This window comes from Plectropomus leopardus, chromosome 14, assembly GCF_026936395.1.
Source record: "Plectropomus leopardus strain MGB_pleo_1.0 chromosome 14, ASM2693639v1, whole genome shotgun sequence".
NCBI classification, from domain to species: Eukaryota; Metazoa; Chordata; class Actinopteri; order Perciformes; family Serranidae; genus Plectropomus; species Plectropomus leopardus.
In genome coordinates, this window is record NC_142189.1 from 5,600,911 (window position 1) to 5,621,669 (window position 20,759).

At 40.3% G+C, this 20,759-nt stretch overlaps 1 protein-coding gene across 4 annotated transcripts in view; it reads right to left on the minus strand.

Moving 5' to 3' along the window:
- Positions 1-282: 282 nt before the first annotated feature.
- The window catches only part of kcnh5b (potassium voltage-gated channel, subfamily H (eag-related), member 5b), a 187,471-nt gene continuing 166,994 nt past the window's right edge, over positions 283-20,759 (minus strand). For all 4 annotated transcript variants that reach the window (XM_088087523.1, XM_088087522.1, XM_088087521.1 and 1 more), the window contains one exon: positions 283-7,002. In XM_088087523.1, coding sequence (XP_087943649.1) covers positions 5,908-7,002 — 1,095 coding nt within the window. In that variant the 3' untranslated portion in view covers positions 283-5,907. The remainder of the gene's footprint in view (positions 7,003-20,759) is intronic.

Below are 20,759 nucleotides of genomic sequence, written 5' to 3' on the forward strand. Positions count from 1 at the left end.
TGAACCTGAAAGTTAGCTGATAGGTCCCCTTTTAATTTCTCTAAGAAAAGTTTGTTTGTGTGTGTTTGTTTTTTACTTACAGCTCAACAGGACACCGAAGGTGAATCGCCGTCCTGCAGCAGAGAAAAGCGGCCTCTTTGTGTTGTTCCAGCTCCTACTGTGTGTCAATACAGATCAATAAAAGCTATTGATTACTTAATGCCCCTTTCGGAAAGTGAGTGAAGAGGAAGAGGTTTCTAAAAACAGAGTGAGAGACAGACAAAGAGAGACAGGTAGCCCAGAGAGAGTATCCCAGACGGCTGTTTATTATTCTGACACTACAGTTTAGGTGTGCAACTGTAAAACAATACATGAGTCAGTGTGGGATTTCAGTGCTGCTTCCTACCGTTGCTTTAACAAAACAGTAGAAATTGATCACATTCCTGTAGAAAAAAGAGACAAGCTTTTCCTAAAGGGCCCCGTTTATTAAAATAAGTTTTAGGAGCGAGCTAAAGCTAATGAAAAATTAATCCTGGTGAGAAAATCCTGCAGGTTGCGTTGATTTTTTTGTGAGATAAGTCAAACAATAAAAAATTCTATCACTATCCCAGGAAATGACTTCCATTTGTTTCAGTGTCATCTTCAATGCAATATGCAGAATCAAATCAAGCCGAAGGATAATTTTAATAAACGAGGCCCTGCGGTCGTGCCCATCCGTCCCCAGAGAGGTGGATTCATGGTGTCAGTTGGTCGGCACGACGCAGACAGACCGCACATCATCAGCATGCTGAGGAGAGCGTGATGGAGTTACAAGAGAGGGGAGATCAGAGAGGGGGGAGAGGGCGGAGAGAAAGCGGGATCAGAGGGGTGAAGGTGGAGAAGACAGAGGAGGCCCTCGAGGAGAGAAAACAAACGCAGAAAGAGAGAGGAGGTGTTTGTCCACGAGAGACAAGAGGACCTCCTTCCAGTGTCAAACCGAAAGTGACAAAGGAGAGAAAGAAGAGAAGAGAGGAGAGCTCTCCAAATGTGAAGAAACAAAATAAGCTCCCAGTGAAGATTCAGGAGAGCAGAGCCGTGGTTGGGGTTGTACATTCAAGTGGCAAAGCCGAAAAATCCTGTGCTGAAAGCTGTGTAGGTGTGTGTGTGTGTGTGTGTGCAGGGCTCAGATCACAGGAGTCGCCCTTCATTCTCTTGTCAAATTAATAAAGAAGAGGATGAGCTCTCTGCCGCTCGTGTCTCCGCACAAAACCTGACAAAGGCAGGAAAACTCTCTAACTGGATACGCGGTCGAAGCCGTCCGAGGAGTCTCCTGTTCTGCATCTACATCTCATCATGTACTTTAACTGCTGAGGGAGCATTTCTCAAAATAGAACCACTGTATTGCAAATCTAAAATTGTGGATTTTCTCAGTACTAGATTTCAAAGTTATTCAGAGAGTTCCTTCTTAAGCTCTTCCTGCCAAACTTCAAAAATGGCTCCATCTGTCACAATATTGCAGACATACGTAGTTTATGTATGGAACCTGGAGTGCACCACAACATAGACTTCTATAAGAAAATATTAGGGATACATTTCCAAGTGTACTGGAAATGTATTAAGGGTTTTTTTTTCTTTCAAATCTGCTCAAGACATAAAGGACCTGGATAAAAGTCAAAGTTTTGAAAGGTGGGGAGAAAGTCTACTAAAAGAAGTAAGTCAGTAGAGGTCTTCACGGGTCAAGAAAACGCACCCATGGAGAACGATTGCTGAATCTGACAGTCACATTCTGAGATAATTAGACCAGAGCCAATCTGAGCTGGGTCAAAAATAGTTCTATTTATCAGTCTAAACTGTTTTGGTTTGAGTTGCCAAAAATTTTAGATATACGCCGTAGAGATAGAAGTACGAGGCACTCGCCTTGTGGCAGCCTGGTGAGAGCATCCTGATAACGTGAGCTCAGTATTCTGTTTCTCTGGACCAAGCTCCAAACATCAGGCTCTGATGAAAATTCACACTGTGACCAAAAAGTGGCCACTTGTATCATGGACATTTTGTGTTTCATGTCCTTTTGCTCTGAGCACACCTTTTTCTTAGCTCTTAACTTTGTTTTATTTATTGTAACTGTATATTTTTCTGCACTTTGTGAAGCACTTTGTCACTTTGTTTAGACAAGTGCAACACAAATAAAGTTATTATTACTTATAAAGTGGATTTACAACGTCCGTCACGTGATGCCCATGGGCCAAGAAAGACGTTTTTAATTTGACTTACGTTGGGAAAGAGACATCTATAGACCAGTAGATAATTATTTCTGAGCATCAAAACTCATTTCACTATCTAGATTTAAGCCATCCAGTTCTAAAACATTTTGGAGGTCTAAAAAAGCTGCAAGATTAAACATTTTTGTCTGCCATTCAATCTAGCGAAGCACTTAACTGGAAGTCAGTCACTCCGCTGGCCGAAGTTAACTGCTCGGGCACACTCAGCTGCACTCGGCTGCTCGCCAACCGTGTCACTGCCCAGAAGGAAGCATGAATCTACTGCTAGCTCGCCCAGCACCACTGAGCTATTTAACATTACACCTCAGCTGTGGAGGTCGCCATTAATGTTTACAGCCTATACTGTCATTAGCACAAGCCTCTCGTCCATGAGTACATGCACACTTATTTCTTTGAGTGTAGTTTGGTAGAGAGAAAATAGTTCCTACATGACACTGTTCATAACAAAGTCTGTGGATAATTTTGAGTAACAGGGTCATGATTTCCAGAAAGAGAGAATGCTGTTGAGTTTTTCAAATGTATTTTTTGGCGCTTTGAGCACCACATCTAGTTCCATTATTTTGGGAGGAAAGCAGACATCTGTTTGTCCGATATCTCCAACACTCTGCAACTCACACTAAAACAATCTAGACTCATAAACAGCACTACAGGTAAGATGAAAAATATGCATATTTGATTTTGGAGTGAACTGTCCCTTTAACTTTGGATATGATCTTGCTGATATTTAACATTTTTGTGTTAGCAGGTTGTCTGCAAATTAGCATGTTGGCACTAATCTAAAATACAACTAAATCTAAAAGGAATTTTTGTTTTGACACTATTTTGTCATGAACTCAAGAGTTAGGAGTTTTTGACCTGTTGGTGGCGCTCCATTAAAACTGAACTGCTGAATTGACAGTGTCACTGCTTTCCCTAAAAAAAACAAAGAGACAGTTCATTTTGATATTATGCTGCCCATCATTTGGTAAGTTTAGGTGTCATGTTTGGTTGGTGAATATAAATAACTGATATCTTTTCTGCACACGCAAACAAATCCTCTGTCTCTCCTCTAGATATATATTTGTATTTATGACCCTAATCCTGGCTCGCCTATCGACACTAAATATTATGGAGTTATAAAAGTCCACCAGAATCAGCCTTTAAGAGTCAAATGTTGCATAGCTTTGCATGATATTCTATATAAGTGACATGTCAGTGAGTTAAAGATATGAAGCAAACTGCAGATCTACACAGGTACAGTAGAAGCCATCATGGAAATCCTCAAATATATTAATTTTGCGTTTCTGGTACGGGGGGCCAGATTGCCTGAAACTGCTGCTGAGGCGTCCCTGAGCAAGGCACTTACCCCTGATTTGTGCAGGGGATCCGCTCAGTGGCCAACAGCAGAGAGAACGAGAAGAAACTCTCGGCGGTGACAAAGTGTGAGTGTGAAGCAGGTACAGAAAAAAGGCTCATGTGCTCAGGATGAAATTATTTAAATACGAAAGCCATTAAAACGGCGTTCTTTCAAAAATGTTCAAGCGAAATCAGATTAGCATATTGTGACAGAAATCTTGTGTCTCAGCTCGTTGTCAACTAGTGTGATTTTATGCCAATTAGCATTACAAAGTTATTAATTCTCATCATTTTCCAGTCTGTTGACAGCGGAGAGACAAATCTGAACGAAGTCTAACATCATGATCGACTTCAGACAAGATGGGAAATTTAAATTTCAGTGCAGTGAGTGGTTTGGGGGGAAGTTTTGAGAGCCTGAAAACTGTAAAAGTTTTAAACTTTTTTCCAAGAATAAAAAAACATGTTGACATGACATCAATGATTCTTTCTCATGTATGTGTATGTATGTATGTAGGGTTTTAACCTCTCTTTGTTAATCTTTATGTAGCTACTTTTGTCACTGTTCAAGAAAGCAACTGAGTGCAACATTATTACTAAGTCGGTTTCATTTTCAATATTCTATTATAAGTAATTTCTTTGTCTTGTATACTAATACGAAAAACGTAAACAATCTGATGTTTGCTTGCTCACACAGTATCCAAACAGGAAGAGGTGTGTTTCAGGCGTAAAAAGAAATTAAAGGGACAATCCAATACGAGCTCCAGATTTTACTTGACATCAGCCTGTTTTCTGCCACCTGTCCATTCAACCACACTGTACACATAATAAAGCAGAAATGACGTGAATCTAGTCATTTCGAAATATTTAAGGCTTTCATGATGGCGACTGTACATCTATGCTCTGCCTTACTCTTATTATTCTGCCTTAATAAATATCATGTGTGTGTCGTGTGATGAGTGCTGCTCACTGCAGGTTGAAGGGGGGACAGCGTCTGAAAAAAACCTTGACTTCTGACAAAACCAACTGATCTGCCTCCTGTGAAGAGAAACTCTCCCCGGGGCCATCAGGGTCCACATCAAGAGACGCCGCCACACTGTGTAAGTGTGTGCATGTTAAGTGTGTGTGTCAGCTCTTGCACACACACACACACACACACACACACACACACACATATGCACTCTGGAGCATAAAACTACTCCTTTGCATGCAGATTTAGAAAACTGATATCATAAAAAGTACAGTATTCCATTTTTTATTACTTGAGCTTTTTGCGGCGAAGCTTAATGGAATTCAGAGCGGGGCTTCAGCGCAACGCTCGCTGGTTAAGACTGCCGTGTGTGTGGTGCTGGGGCTGTGGGATTACATGTCACTGTGCTGAGTGGACTTTTATGTGAACTAAACTCTGTGTTATTTCCCCAAAGCCTTCTTGCCGTCCCAGCTTTACCCAAAGTGCATTCTGCCATCCCTGATTCATGCAAAGGAATGGAACAAAAAACAAAAAAAAAACATCCTTCATTCACCGACATGATAACAAAATCTGAATATTTTAGCGACGAACCCGAGCAATGCATAGAGACAAGGAGGAATCTAACAAAATAACCATTGAAGGGTTCACCCAACATGAAACTAAGGACATTTTCGTAATCAAAAATAGAAATTATTATAAGAAGCAAATTGATAATTAATATAAAAACATACCAGAAAGTTCCCTTCATGTGTTCAGGGATACTTCTTCGTCACATTTGGGAATCTGTGTTCGTAGTGGGCAAAGCTGAATCAAACTTTCATTTCATCTCACAGGCAAACAAAAAAAACCCCAACCTTCATCCCTTTTTCACTATTTCTAAATAATCCATGCACGATCCCTTTGCCAGTAAACCCTTTTGTTATTCAATTATAGTGCTACCAGTATGCAAACCCTGAATGTCCACATAGTAAATTATCAATGAAAAATATTTATATTTACAGTGTAGCTCAATAAAATGTCTCTTTAAATTGCATGCAGTCAACTGCATAATATACAGGCAATAAGTACGTTCAGTAGTTGTTTCTTTGGCAGGCCAGAATCCAGCTGGACATGCATAGAGAGGTATGTACAATCACAAAAACGGGACCAAGGTCACTGCGGAGCGACGACTCCCACATGACCTGGAGGTAAAAGTCAGTGTGCAAATGTTAAAGAAGCCAGTTTTCTTTTTATCTTGGAGGATTAAGACCAGTGGCGTAACTGGTGCCCAAAAAATGAGCGTAACCTTGAACTGATAATTGTGATCATTCTAGGACAATGTGCCATGTGATCACTGGATGTTCCCGTACACCACTGGCGAAGCTCTCTTCAGAGCCCCTCGTCCTTCTCTGAGTCTGGAGAAACAGGCCTAGAAACGGTGAAAATGTCCTGACGTTGGATTTTGGTTTTCGGTGTGGCGGCGGCGGACAGTGTCCCCGTGGACGGCCGCTTCTTGTCCGAGAGCAGTTTGATAATTTCGGCTACCTGACTTTCTAGGGCGCCCAGACGGCCTCCCAGATTCTGGATGTCCTCCCGGAGCTCCAACCGGGTTTCATGCAGCGCCGCCTGCAGGGCCTGTTCCGGGATGGGGCAGAAAGGGAGAGGGGACCCCGCTCCTCCGGGGAGAGGGCTGTGGAGGAGGGGGGTGACCGCAGCGGGGGTCCGTGCCTCCCCCGCTCGGTCGATCCGCAGCTCACTTTTAGTGATGCCGCTGTCGCAGGAGTCCGTCTTGCGGAGGGGATTGTTGCTGGAAACCCCACCCTCCTCTATATCCCCACCTCCTCCTGCTTCCTGACTTTTACCCTCTTGAGAGAGCATCTCCACGGAAACTGCCTTCACATTGTTGTTTAGCCCCTCCTTCTTGGCCTCCACTGGAGCCATGTTGTTTTTCAGGCGCATCCAGCCGCTGGCCTTGACGGCCGGCTTGGCGAGCGCAGGGCTGGTATTGATTTTGAGCCTGACAGTCTGCTCACCTCCGCCTCCAGCACAACTGGGCTGCAGCTCCATGATATCGCAGTTGTTCTGCTTGGCGGGGGGTTCGCCAGGATGGCTGTATGCCAGCGAGCTCTGCATGGGCGTGACCTGAGACACGGTCAGCACGCTGCTGCTGGGCGGAGCCCCGTTCTGCATGGAGGACGGGGGGCGCTGCAGGCTGAGCGGCAGGGAGTGCTGCAGGCTTGAGTGGCCCAGCTGCAGGCTGTGGGGGTGCAGGTGCTGGTGGTGCTCCACCTGCAGCTGGTTCTTCTCCACGTCCAGCTGCGAGGCGGCCGCTGCTCCCTGATTTCGGAGCTCCTTCTGCTGCTTGAACTTCTGGAAAAGCTTCCGCACGGGATGGTCCTGCGGGATGGTGAGCTGCACCTCGTTCTTCGCCCGCTGCCTCTCCTCTTCCTCCTTCTTCACCTCACTGATCTTGCGGAAAATTATCTGCCGGGGAAACACACAGAAAAGAACAACATGGCGCTTATCAGAACATTTATCATTTCATATGAATACTATGAATAATAATTCTCGCTCTGGCATTCTCTCCTGAGCGTTGCACATTAATCATCTGAGATAAAGGCCTTTTTCTACAAGAATGAGAAAAAAAGGGAGAATTATTATTATGGAAATCTGTCAGTTTGTCTCAACTCCTTCACTTGAGCACATTCACATGTCAGAAAATTCTCTGCAGTGCACTCAGGTACTGCAAAGTGTAGCTGGCTCCTGGAGATCCGTGTTAAATTATCCATCAGTGCTCCTCCACCTCCCCCTGTATTATTCAGCCTGAGTCTGGCGCCACTCTCTCCTGGCTCCCCTTACACACTAATTACATTGGGAATGACAGAAATCCCTGCCAGGCAGCCAGCCAGCCATTCAACTGGCGATTCAGGTGTTATTCTTAGTTTAAATGATAATGCTCCCAATAGCTCCAGTTAAAGAAGGAAGGGAGGGGAGTCGCCCACCTTGCTGGCCATCCGTGATCTACCCACCCGACCATTTTTACTCTCTAAACTCTAGACTTTCATCCGCCCATACTTCCTGCTCCTCCAGCTCCTTCTGCTGAGATTTTCCTGAGCCAAACTGAGCAAAGTCTCAGCTAGAAGAGTCTGTCATGTCAAATCTGCACGGCTGCCTGAAGGAGTAACCTGCAAGATTAACAGTTCTAATTAAATTACCCCTGACAAGTAGCGTGTGGTTTGATTAAAAGTAATTGAAAAGTTAGCACCGGTGGGTTTTGTTTTTTGTACTTGTCTCTTTCTGAGGAGAACAATGAGTCCACTGTCTTTGTGTATAAATCAAAACAAGAATCCGTCACAAGTGAGTGTCACTTCGTATTAGCCTCAGCAAGTACAGTCCCTTCCTGTCCTCATGTCAAGAACCAAAACACATCAGAAATGTCTTCCAAAAGTGCATCTGAAAAGTAGAGCACTTCAGCATATCAATCTGAAAGAAATACACACAAATATTAGTATACGACATATTACTTATAAGTAAAAGAAAATCTGAGCCTGATTTTTTTTAAGCACACAAAAATGACCTAGAAAAATGAAAATTATAAAATGATAATTTTATAGTTTTCTCTAACTTTTTTGTTTTCCTTAACATTTTCCCCTAGATTCTTAAAAACAATAATTTTCTACATCTACTAATGTGTAAAACATTTATTACAAAGTTGCTTAATGCTTTTTTGAAAGAAACTGCGATAATTTGCTCAGAGTTTAACATTTTAAATATTTGTGAAAGGCATCTGAAAGCAGCGCAGGGAAAATGATGTCGCTCCAGGTGTCAAAAGTTTAATCAGTACAAAGGAATGCTGCTGCTTTTGTCAAGTGAAATGAAGCTTTTTGTCGTCACTATGGTGACTTTGACTGCCGGTCATATGTTTGAAAAACTCTTCAGAAAAATTGTCTGGCCTTGCAGTAATGGTTGGCACTGCAGCGGTTCTTAAAACCACCAAAAGCAGAATAAGACCACGTGGCACCAGGTTGAGTGGCCTGACACATTTCTCACACTCAGCCTAATTTCTCCTGACCCAATTATTCCGTCCTTCTGTCTCCTCGACAGCCAGCGCTCACATACGGAGCCTCATTCAAAGTCTCAAGTAGCCGTCCACTGTGACACATGCACAGAACAACGCAGAGATTTGAGTAATGCCGCTGAATGGCTCTCTTCTGTCAGCATCAGAGAATTGAGAATTCGTGAGAGAGGGTGAGAAAGACAAATGGCTCCTCGAGAGACACTCGGGTGAACAGCTGTCGTATTAACACAGAGAGTCTGTGTGATTACTACAGAGATTATAAAGTGTGTGCAGCATCGCAAAAGTATGAGGTGACATTTGGGCTGCAGTGGTGCATCATATTACATCACATCATTAATTACCATCATGACATAACACCCAGAACAGGTTGATATTAGGTTACACAAGTTGTGGAGTACTTACTTAAGTGTCTCATGTTAATCAAAATTATTTTCACCTCCAGCAGTGAAACTACTTGTACGTGATTTCATCCTCTGGTGAGTAATTTTTCTTTGAGATTTTTTTTTTTTTTTTTTAAATAATTACAATGCTGGCTAACATCTATTTAACAGAAATGTATTTGAGATCATTTTTCTTTGAAATAGCACTTCATTTTTAGAGTATCTACCCAAACTTTGCACTTTTATGTGTTTGTTAAAGAGATTCCTTTTAGGCCTATTCTTTAATAAAAAACTGATTGGCCTAAATACTTAACAATAAACTTTTTAAATAAGTATTTCACTGCTGGGAAGATGACCTTTTCATAAAGACACAGATACTTTAAGAGTGCGCTTTGTGATCCAAAAAAACAGAGAAAAAGAGCTGTGGCAATCTCTTTTGCTTAAGAGGTGAAAAAACTACAAGTGCCAGAATGCACTGTGCCTCGATGGACCGATTAATACTCCCACCAGTAGGTGCAGCGCTTCTGGTGTATGAGCATGACGCCAAAAGCCACCTTCTGCATCTGAACAGATGAGAATGCACTCGTGCAGAAACGGTGGCGTTGTTATTATACGCCGGCGGACGATTGGATGGCACCAGGCGAGTCCACATGCAACGTGCACGGACGGCGTCACTTGAGACTCTCTCTCATGTTTTTGAAAGAAATCAAGCTAATTTGTTCAGACTTCAAAAGGTTAAAGAAACATTTTAGTTTCATATTCTTTATTTCCTCTACATTTTGCCCTCAGTATCCATTCACCAGATTCAAAATTAAATTGGGCAAATAGCACATATGGCATTTTAATCAGTACAAAACTTTGTTTTGCACTAAAATGTAGTCACCCTGTGCAGCTTCAAAAGACTAAATGTTTTTCTGGAGCTATTTCCACTCAGACATCAGAAATAACAGCACAGTAGAGTAAGTAGTGCCACACTGGAAGTGTACCAAAAACCATCCAACATCACTTCAATCACAGACAAATACATAAACATATGAGCATCGTAGTGGAAGCAGCCGTTATGTAACAGATGCTTCCTGCCAGCTCGTGCACACCTGCGTCCTCTGAGTGTCTCAGTGAACAGCAAAACATGTGTGCTACTTCAAAAAGTGTTTTTGTCTGAAAAAGGTACCAGACAGTGAGTAGTCGGTCGGCTGGATTGTTCCAGCCACAGCAAATGTAGCGTCAAATTTTAGATTAACTCTTTGTTGTCAAACTGTTTTTTAAGCACCAGCGAGCATGTTACAGTAAAATAGTCGATCTTAAAGTATGAGACATTGTTGCTGCCATTTGCCTGTTGTGCATCAGTACAGCAGATCATCCTCTCGGCAGTATGTTGAGCTCTGCAGTATGCAGGTTATCTAAGAGCTGATGTGCATGAAGTCAGTGTGGTCCCTTCATAGCTCACCCTGCAGTCCCCTGAGAGCGCCGCGGTTTCTCCCGCCAGCTCTACATGCAGAATTGAAGATGCAAATGCTAATGAAGAGAAATCAGAAAAACAGAGTCTACCCCCCTACTAAATGAAAAAAAAAAACATCAACCCCCAAATAAACCATGATAGAGAGGTAAGAAGAATTAGTCAAACGTGAGATCACGAAGATTTGGGGCAACGACTGTGTAATTGATTTATAATAGCTTCCACAAACTTCATGTAGGCATTTTCTGGAGTTTTTAATGTCCCTTTAACTGCCTTCTCTTTCTTTAAAAGTATATTTTCTTCTCCAATGCTTACTTTTTATACACCATGTTGGTTTTTATACACTAGATTGTTTTTGCTTTTTTAAAAAAGCTGATGATTTTATGACCGTTTTTTTATTTTGCTGCCTATGAAGCACAGTGTAACATGGATTTTGAAAAGTGCTCAAAAATGAAGATGATGATTATTATTTCTTCTTAAGTATAATACTGTGCCTTGTTATGGCTGCTATAATATGTCCTCTGAGTTAAACAACAAAAAGTGTAGTCTGTAGCTTCCCTTAAAGTAAGACATACTGTAAGTGTTTTCTAATCTGACACCACTATCTACAAACCACACATATTGTATTTGTACATTGTAAATAATATTTGTACATTATTACATTGTAGGTATGCTGAAACTTTACATTTTGCTGTGGTTAATGTGTGTTATGTTTAATAGAAATAAAGTTTTTATAGGGAAAAGATCAATGTGCGATGAAATGAAGCAAACCTCTCTGGTTTTTCAGAACCACATTACAGGCTGATCTGCTCAGGGTGACCACACACTAAAATGTGACAACAGTTTCATTTGGACCAGTGTGTTTGGCAGGTCAACATCCTATTCATGTATACCTCATGAAAGGCTTTGAGATAATCTACGTGAATCAAGCCGAGGTGCAAACAAGCTCTTGAAAAGAGCAGAAAGTAAAAATACTCTCTGCAGTGTGGCTGCCAGTAACCATTGGTAACCAATTTAAAACCAAAAAGGCCTATTGTCTGTGCAGTTACGAAACACATGTCCCTATGTACTATAATTTAATTCCTCTTTTATAATCCTTTTTTTTGGTTCATGTTTGACATTTGATCTTAGATTATTTTTTACATATTCTTATGTGATATTTTATCTATTTCCATGTAGATATGCACATGTTGTCTTTGTCCTCTGAAAACCACATTAAAAGATCCGCCATAAAATTTCTTTCATCCCATTATTTCAAATATTATGTGAAGGACCTCGGCTGCACAGATTGCTGGTATGAAACATAAAGGCTGCACTTTTGCACTCTAAAGCCTTTCTATAAATGACGTGTTTTCTGATCTGAGATTGCAGCATGAAGAACCCCTGTGTCCAGATGACCTTCAGGTCTTCACGTTGCTTCTACAGTTTCTCTCAAAAGATGTGAACCATAGTAATTTGAAGGAGTTGTTGTTACAGAATTATTCATTGGATGGCTGGATTTATGAATACTTTAGATGCAAAACATCACATCAGGAACAAGAACACAGGACTCAGCTGCTAGTTTTTACTCCAGACATCTAATTACGAGCTAATTAGAGATACCAGACAACAACACAATTGCCAGAATAAATCTCGGTATTGTAGGTTTATGCAAATCATGGATATGTTACATTTGTATGTTTCATATGAAGTGAGTATGTTTAAACTTTAAACACAACGTAAACTTATTCTTGTTTTTCATTTTATTTTATCTAAATGCTGTCGTTATCGAGTGGTTAGGTTTAGGCACAAAAAACACTTGCTTAGGGTTAAGAAAACATTATATTTGGGCTTAAAATACCCACTTTGTTCGCTACAAACACAACTGGAACTGTCCAAAACTTGTGGCAAAAAATACCGGCTTTTGTCTTGACAAATATGTCAAACTCTTGTTAAAAATGCCTGCTTTTTGTCACTACAATCATTCTTGTTAAATATACGCACTTTTGTGGCTACAAACTTGACTGACAATGTCTGATTCACATTTAAGAATTTTCCTTTTGTCACTAGAACACAACTGGAAATGTCCCAGATACATGTTAAAAATTATCCAATATTGTTGCAACAAAGACAGCTGTAAATGTCCCTTTGTCAAAAGAATACCTGTTTTTGTTGCTAAAAAACAAGACTAGGGATGTCCCTGCCTCTCATAAAATAGCCGCTGTGGTCACTTCAAACACAGCCAGAAATGTCTCAAAGTCTCCTTAAAAAATACCCACTTTTGTTGCAACAAACACTACTAAAAAATGTCCTAGCCACTTTGGTCATGACAAACAAGGCTAGAAATGTCCCAAGCTCTTAATAAAAAATGCCAGTTTTTGCCTCAACAAAACCACTTGAAAATACCCTAATCTGTCATTAGAAAATACCTGCTTTAGTTCCCACAAACAGCAGAAAATGTCCCAAACTCTCACTAAAAATACCCTCTTTTGCTGCTACAAATGTGGCTACAAATGTCCCAAACTCTTGATTAAAAAATACCCATTTTTGTCTACAAACATGCCCAGAAATGTTACAAATTCTCCTAAATAAATGCCCGGTTTTATCTGTTTTAGAAACAGTGGTTGGCTCTTGTCTGCTGATTGTTACCCGTCTCACCTGGATGTAACTCCAGGTGAGACGGTAATTCATTAGCTGATAGGACAGAAAATCTGTACTTCTTCAGGAGTAAAAAATTGTCAAGAGTCTCAAACATCACTCTGGATTTCTGGGATCTCTGTAATTACGGCACAGGCAGGTGTAATTTTTTTAAAAGGGAGCTGATTCCCTCCTGCTGAGGTGGCTGGTGAACCTGTTCAGACGCAGCTTGACTAGAAAAACTGGAGAGGAACTGGTTCCTTCCTACAGGACGGCTGTTGTAAGATTTTGCCAAAAGTTGATTTAAAACATGCAGAACATTTTAATAGAAAACTACTGATGCACATGAGCTGTTTTTCAGTCATCCAGACTAGTTTGTATTAATTTTTTTTTTTTTTTTTTTAAATCCCTTTGTTGGATCTGTACTCTTGAGAAGATTTCCCAAGCTACATTTACATTTTATTAATAAAAAAAAATAGTGGGCACAAATTTAATTTAAATAACAGTACTTGTGATATATGAATTTAAAATTAACTTGTGTGTGACTGCAGAGGTGGAAGCACTGTGAAAGATTGTTTTGGCCAAGATCCAGCGTGTCCTCCTCTTTACATCAGGAGCCAAATAGACACATAAATCTAATAAAGCATTTTCCAGAGAGATCAAGTGAGTTAGAGTTGACTCATCATTAGTTATAAATTCTGCTCTTGTGTCTTTCGAAATCCACAGCCAGTGTCTTCCCCTAATGCAAGAGAGGCCGTGATTCATACGCTGTTTTAATAGCGGCACATAATATATAGACAAAGGAAGCAGAGACATAAAACAAAGAAAAAGAAAGTGAAGGAAAATGTTAAACAAGTAGTATGAGGAAGGTGTTTCTTAGGAGTGCAATCAGACTGAAACCAGTGTCGCATAAAAAAATGCAATCGATGGATTGGTGATTGTTTAAAAAATTACAAAATCAACAGCAATATCAGTACCCTTACAGGTACACTGTGTCAGGGATCTTGTTTGTTCTCTTCCCTGCAGAGGTCCCTTTCATTTTAAAAATCAGTGTTTTTCTGGCACAGCTTGTTTCGGAGGGGCTTGTAAATATGTTGGCTAACACAAAAAAGTCCATGTTCCTATCTAGAGCCAGTAGGCAGGTTTCCACTGCAGATTTGTGCAAAATTTAAGCGATATTTTGCACAATTGTGCAAGATGACTGCGTTTCCATTGAGTGATGTTGTGCAACTTTTCCTCTTGAGATAACATTTCAAGAAGCATGGGGATGGATGCTCAAAGCTCGCAAACGCTGCACTATCCATCATTATTTCCAATCGAAGGCGACGTAGGCGTGTTATGTGAGCAATAATGGAAACGCAAGTCCCTTACATGTGGGAGCGGCCACATCTGAGGGATTTCTGAGAGGTGGTAGTCTACGATGTCCAGATAATCCAATACATTTTTGAAGAGTTATGCGATGCACTAACAGCTCTTGTAGCACCTGTGACACGTTCAAAGCCATACCATCATGTGACCTATGAAAGTCAAAATAATCTTTCCATTGCAGCTTTTTTGAATTGCTTAAGCCTCATGCGAGTGTAAAACCTATTTTGCCATAAATTAGAGGTTTTTTTTAAACTGACATTTTCTATTAGGGTTGTTTTATATTCACAATATTAATTTGTGCAATTTGAGGGTTCCTGGAAACCTGCCTTATGTTTGGTTTGTCCAATTTGGGCAACTGTAGAAACATGGCATTGCAGCATGGTGATCCACCTATGAGGGTGAATATGCAGAAACATCAACCTTATTTTTGCTGGTTATTAAACAAACTGTTACTGCAGAGGTGAGAATACAATGATTTGAGTGTCAACTGTTGGTGGCATTTTGTAAAATCATGCATGATTTTATGTTTTATAGTGAGAGATATTCTCTCTTAAATATGTGACAAGACCATTTAACGGACACGATTTCCTAAAACAGAGACTAAAGATGAGAGCAGGTATTATCCTACGAGAAGCAGCATGTATACACTTGTGTTTTCTGCTCTCTTTTCCTCAGACAGCTGTGGGCGTAGCGCCGCTCTAAACGCTGTGGCACCCCCCAAAAAAATCTATTTTTGTCTCCGACTTCAAAGCTCTCGTTATAAAGACGGTTCAAATATAAACTGGATTTGAGCGTCGATAAAATCCTTCCCTCAGAACGGGAGCACCAGCAAACAGACAGAACAAATGCAACATTATGTTTACGAGCCGCCTCGAATGTACGTCGGCTCCGTTTAAATATTCAAGAGCAGAGCAGAAGGAGAGTGTCAGGGTTTATTTAGGGTTTCACAGAGAGACGCTGGTTGGGCTGAGTAATGTCTCCATTTCATCCAGGCCATAATATTCTGACTGCAGGAGGGGATGAAACCGAAACACTGCACACTGTAAATCTGAGCAGAGAGGAAGTGAGGAGAAAGAAGGTGGAGGAGAGGATATATTATGCAATATTAGATGAAAGTGCAGACAGACAGTATAATGTACGATACACAGCATTAATATATAGATGTACAGTGTCTGGTAATGTGACGCATACCACTGTTTTACCTGTTAAATGTTTACACTGCACACTGCTTTGGTGATATTTGTTTTAATTACATTCCTGCTAATAAAGCAGATTTAAATTCAAGAGGGAGAAAGACAACAGAAGAAAGAAAAAGAGGGGAGACAGAGGAAGAGAAAATGAAAAGAAAAAGTAAAAAAAATGGGGAAGAAAAGAGGGCGAAAGAAACAGAGGAATGAGAAGGAAATAAAATATATGTAGTGGCAAAGACTGGCCTGAAGATATGGAAAAACAGGACAGAAGCAGCATGATCATAAATTTATGTGTATTGTGATGAATACGGTTGACAAAGAGAGAGATAGAAGAATCAATTCTTAGCTGAAATGGATAACAAGGTAGAGAGAGGAAGAAAAACTAATCCACAATGTATGAAAAGGAGTAGAAAGACAAAGAGATAAATGAGAAAGGGGGAAAAAGAAAGTAAAGTACTTTGTATGATTATGAAGGGCATATTTAAAGTCTATTTCCAGTGTCAGTGCAGGAAGTGATGTGTTTTTTATGTAGCCAAGCAAAAAATAAGTCCTGACTTTAATGTCACATCACAGACCAACAATTAATTGTATAACAGTCAACAAAATCTTTTCTGAACCTTAAAAAAGTGTTTAAGTTGCCCGACTATACTATATAAATCTGTCAAACATCAACATTTGTGTCTGTCACATAAGTCTAATGCCACATGTGCAGTTTAAACTTGTGCGCTGCTGTGTAGGAAAATTTACGACAATTTTAGAAATGTATACACACTGTGCATAGGCAGATCATGAGGTAATGGCTGTTTTGGGGGCCTGAAGAGGTAAACTTTTGAAACAGGGTCCCAGAGTGTAATCATTTGTAAACACAACCCTATCTGATGTAAATCCTGTGAGAACAGTGATGTCATGGCTGCACCTCGCACATGCACACGGTGTTCCTCTATGATGGTGGCCTGGCACACATACTACAGCATTTTCAGTTGTTTTTGTGGATCCACGTACGCAAGGATTGTTTTCATAATGTTATCATATGAGCATTTTTTTTTTAAATGCAAAGGAAAGACTTTTCCTTTTTAGTATGGCTGTTCTTGTCTAAATGTGACCTGTGTCATACAAAGACTTTCTTTTTGTAAATTAACTGGTTTATGTTTAACCTATCGCGTATTTCTAGTTTGCACAGTTATAACCATCAGTGCCATGCTTATATGTCTGGCACCAGAAAGATATTTTGTACATGAGTTGTCTGTTCACCACCAGTCACATTTTTAAATCTGAACATGACCTTTCACTATAAAAGTGATGCTACAAAAATTAGATTTAGAAGATTTTGAGGGCTTCATATAAAAGTTTAAGACCCCCTGAGACCCTCTGTCTTTACACAATGGAGGATATAAGTTACAGTAGAGACTGGCCTGAAGAAATATACAGAAAGAGGAGAGGAAAAAAGAGAGGATGATTTCTGCCTCCTTATCTACCAAACTCATATCCAATGTGGCCTCTGAGGAATTCTCTGCAAAGCATTGTGGGTCATGATTACCTCCAGCCTCTCTCTCGCGGAGCACTTTTTATTTTGATATTTCCTCAGCTGATGTCACTCTCCTCCATCACTCTCTCCGTGCCGTCGAGGAGGAAATCACTCTCTCTTTTTATGGTTTGTTTTTTATGCAGAGCTGCCGGCGGTCGCACGGCGCTCCACCTCACTCATTCATCACCGTAATCGTCCAGCAGGAAGCGGCTGCGCGTGTGAATGTGGTGAGAGAGCGGCGTGGCGGCGTGCGGGAATGACAGAGGATCCCATTAGACGGGAGCGTGACTTGTTTGTGTAACAGGTCACATTCAGATAAACCACAACACAGACCAGCAGAGCAGAGAGAACCGGAGGCACATTTACCTTCGCTGAGGCTGCAGACGGGGAGGCAGCTGGTGTGGAAACCACAGTCTGAACTCTTATTTTGACTCACATGAAGGATATTTAACGTCAAAGACTTTAAACACAACAAAAAAAAGGCAATTTCAACTCAGAATAAACTAATTTTCTACATAATTTTGTCATATGCTGTTTCAAACTTCAGCTTTTAAGCCCACATATTTGAAAAATCCTGAAAGTTCCCAGAAAACAAACGTGAACATCTACAACTCCAGCACAAGTGCCATAAAGATCACATGATGTAATCAAAAATCTAGATGGTAGATGGAAGATGTTGGGCTGGGTATCGTCAAGAAACTCACAAATTAATTTGGGTCACGATTCGATTCGATTACGATTCAATTGGATATTGATCCAGTTGCTTTGATATCAATTCAGTTGTGTGTGTTGATGTCAGAAATACCCAGATAATTAATTAGAAAAAAGTAATATTACTTTGCAGAACACGAGAGTTGCTGATCTACTGTGGCCTCGATTAGTTAATGTGTAAGGTAAAGCAGAGAAAATATTTCAAATAAAGCATACGCTTAGCATCTTTCTGATGCCCTTGTCCACAGCGGTCCAGTCTGGTGTTAGACTCAGTTTATCAAAGACGTTAGCAAAGTCACGCAGTACATAAAATAAGCAGAACAGAAACATCAGAAAGCTCAGGCCACCGTGTCTAACTATTTATCTTTAAACGTTAAAACCTGTTTAAACAGTTGTGACTGAAAATTACAAGAGAAATAAACAAGTCTTCTGGTTTTACATCTCTGAAATTCAAAACAAGTGCCAGTTGTCTACCTGGAAGTCTAGTTAATTGGTTTTTACTTCAAGAAATAAATGAATCACCTCCTCTAAAGCATAAAAACAGAAAGTCATCATAGTGCCTTGGGTTTAAATAATTTGCAATAATATTAAGGTTGGTTTTGGATGACCTTATCTTAATGTCAATTTATTTCCTGGTTTTATTTCAATTATTTTAATTCTGTTAAACTTTTTGGAATTGCAGCTTTGCGCCAACATTTCAATAAAACCACAAACTAAGTCTGTACATCTGTCTCAGGTTCCTCTAAAACACAAGACAGACACATGATGACTTTGTAGATCAAACATGTCCTCCTAATAAAGTGAATCTAAAAATACTCTCACGAACATCTACGCCGATGGAATTAATCAGCAGACAAAAATGACACAGTCACAGAGAGCTCAGAGGCCGATGACGACGGTCGAAACCGACTGTAGAGGTCACACGAGGTCACGAAACTTTAGATTGGAGACTGGGAGCTTAATCAGAAGTGAGTAATGTCTTCTGTCTCTTACAATTATGAGTTATTACACACTTCTAAAATACATGCTATCGATAAGGGAGAAACTTTTAAATGAGCTCTTTTGATTAATTCAATATTTACTTTAATATTAAATGAGTTACTGAGTTTAATGTCTTCAGCATGACTCTGCTTTTTAGGAAGACATCCTACAAGTAAAATTAAGAAACTGAGACTGTGGTATTGTCTAAAAACATCACTTTTTTAAACACTAAGCTCTTTAATCGAATAAAGTAATAACTCCAGGCTCTTTAGATCTAAGAGTCTAAAAACTGAGAAGCTGTGGACTTTAGCAAAGAGAAGAAAAAAGGCTGATAAGTTTTTCCATTTTGAGTCAAGAAGAGAGCGAGTAGAGAGGGAACATCTGGGACACTGAGAGGAAACGACAACTATTTCTTGATAAAAATGAGTTTTGAGCTTGAAACAGAAGATAAGGAGGAACTCTGCTGTTCTGACTGAAGTGAAGTGCGATTAAAGAAAAGTCTGCAGGTATGAAGTTTCACTTGATTCACTTAAAGTTGTAATCCTTAAGCTGTTACTGAAATCAGACTCCTGTTTTTGATGCTGTGTATGGTCTGCATTTTTTCAGCAACAGCCATGAATGTGTTTAGATTCAGTAGTTAACTCTGTACACGGTAGTTTTCAGTGTTTGTGGCATGATCATATTGGTCTGCGTCTGCTGGATGTGTCAATAAGAAACTACTGGAACAAGTTCAATAAACCAACGTTTAAGGTGATGATAAGTAAACTTTGTGTTCACAGCCATTTTCTGCTGAAAACATGTGACCAAAAACTCGAAAACTGCAAGCAATTGCAGGTTTATGTGCAAAGAGAATGAAGCAAAGGCTAAAAACAGGTGAAACAACGTCGTGCTTGTTTTCTTGTGTTCAACAGATGCATTTCCACCTCAGATACTCAGATTAGATGTTGCTGCAGTGCATGCTGGGTGTCAACATTAGCTGTAATGAAGGCCAGGTGTGCGCTCGTCTTTTCCTATCGGACTGATAATGACGAAGATGAGAATCAAAAGCTGTGTTAATTCACTTTGCTCTGCAGGCTCTGATGTACAAAGAGTTCATATAATTAGCAGCAGTGCGGCTGCACGGAGCCAAAGCCAGCTCAGCACACTGAAACACATCCAAACACTCGGATCTGCAGCTGCCAAACAGCAGTCCGTCAGACAGCGTAAATTATACAAAGTACTGCGAGTAATAAAACATGATCTCACTGCAGTGGAGGCGTTTTTGCTTTTATCCCACATTAGCTGCAGCTATGCAATAATAAAATAAAGAAAACGGTTTGCAGAAGCGGGAAGTGGAGGTTTAACAGCTCTAATAACAGGCAGCAGGGAAAAGGATCCAAATGCACACACAGCTGGTTCAGTTATATGTTTATGTAATTCAAAAATCAATGAACAGGCCGAGAGTTGTCAGAGGGCGGCTGACAAATGTGAGTGGGCTGAGGCAGGTAGGCAGGTGCAGAGGTGGGCACGCATAACAATTACAGGACTGATTACAGCTCTGATTTAAGCTGTTAAGACAAAACTAAAGTATGTAACCAGCAGTGTTTATTTTCTTAACCGAAACTCTGACTAAACAAGATTGCCAATTACATTTTTTCCCATTACTAAAATGAGACGATAATGAGACAGCTTGGCGCTTCTGTGACTATATCAATATGCAACTTGTTCACGAAAAGAGGACTAAATATGATTTAAAAATCTATTTTGTCAAAAAAAAGAGGAGATAAAATATAAGAAGAATCATAACAATCGTGACAGTCTGCACCATGTGCATTTGTTGTCATCATAGCAGTGGGCTGCTTCATCCCACCATGTGCATTTGTTGACATAATGGTAACGGCATCGCTGAGCATAAACAGCTGATGCAAAAGGATACCCAAAACGTCATGAGGAGATG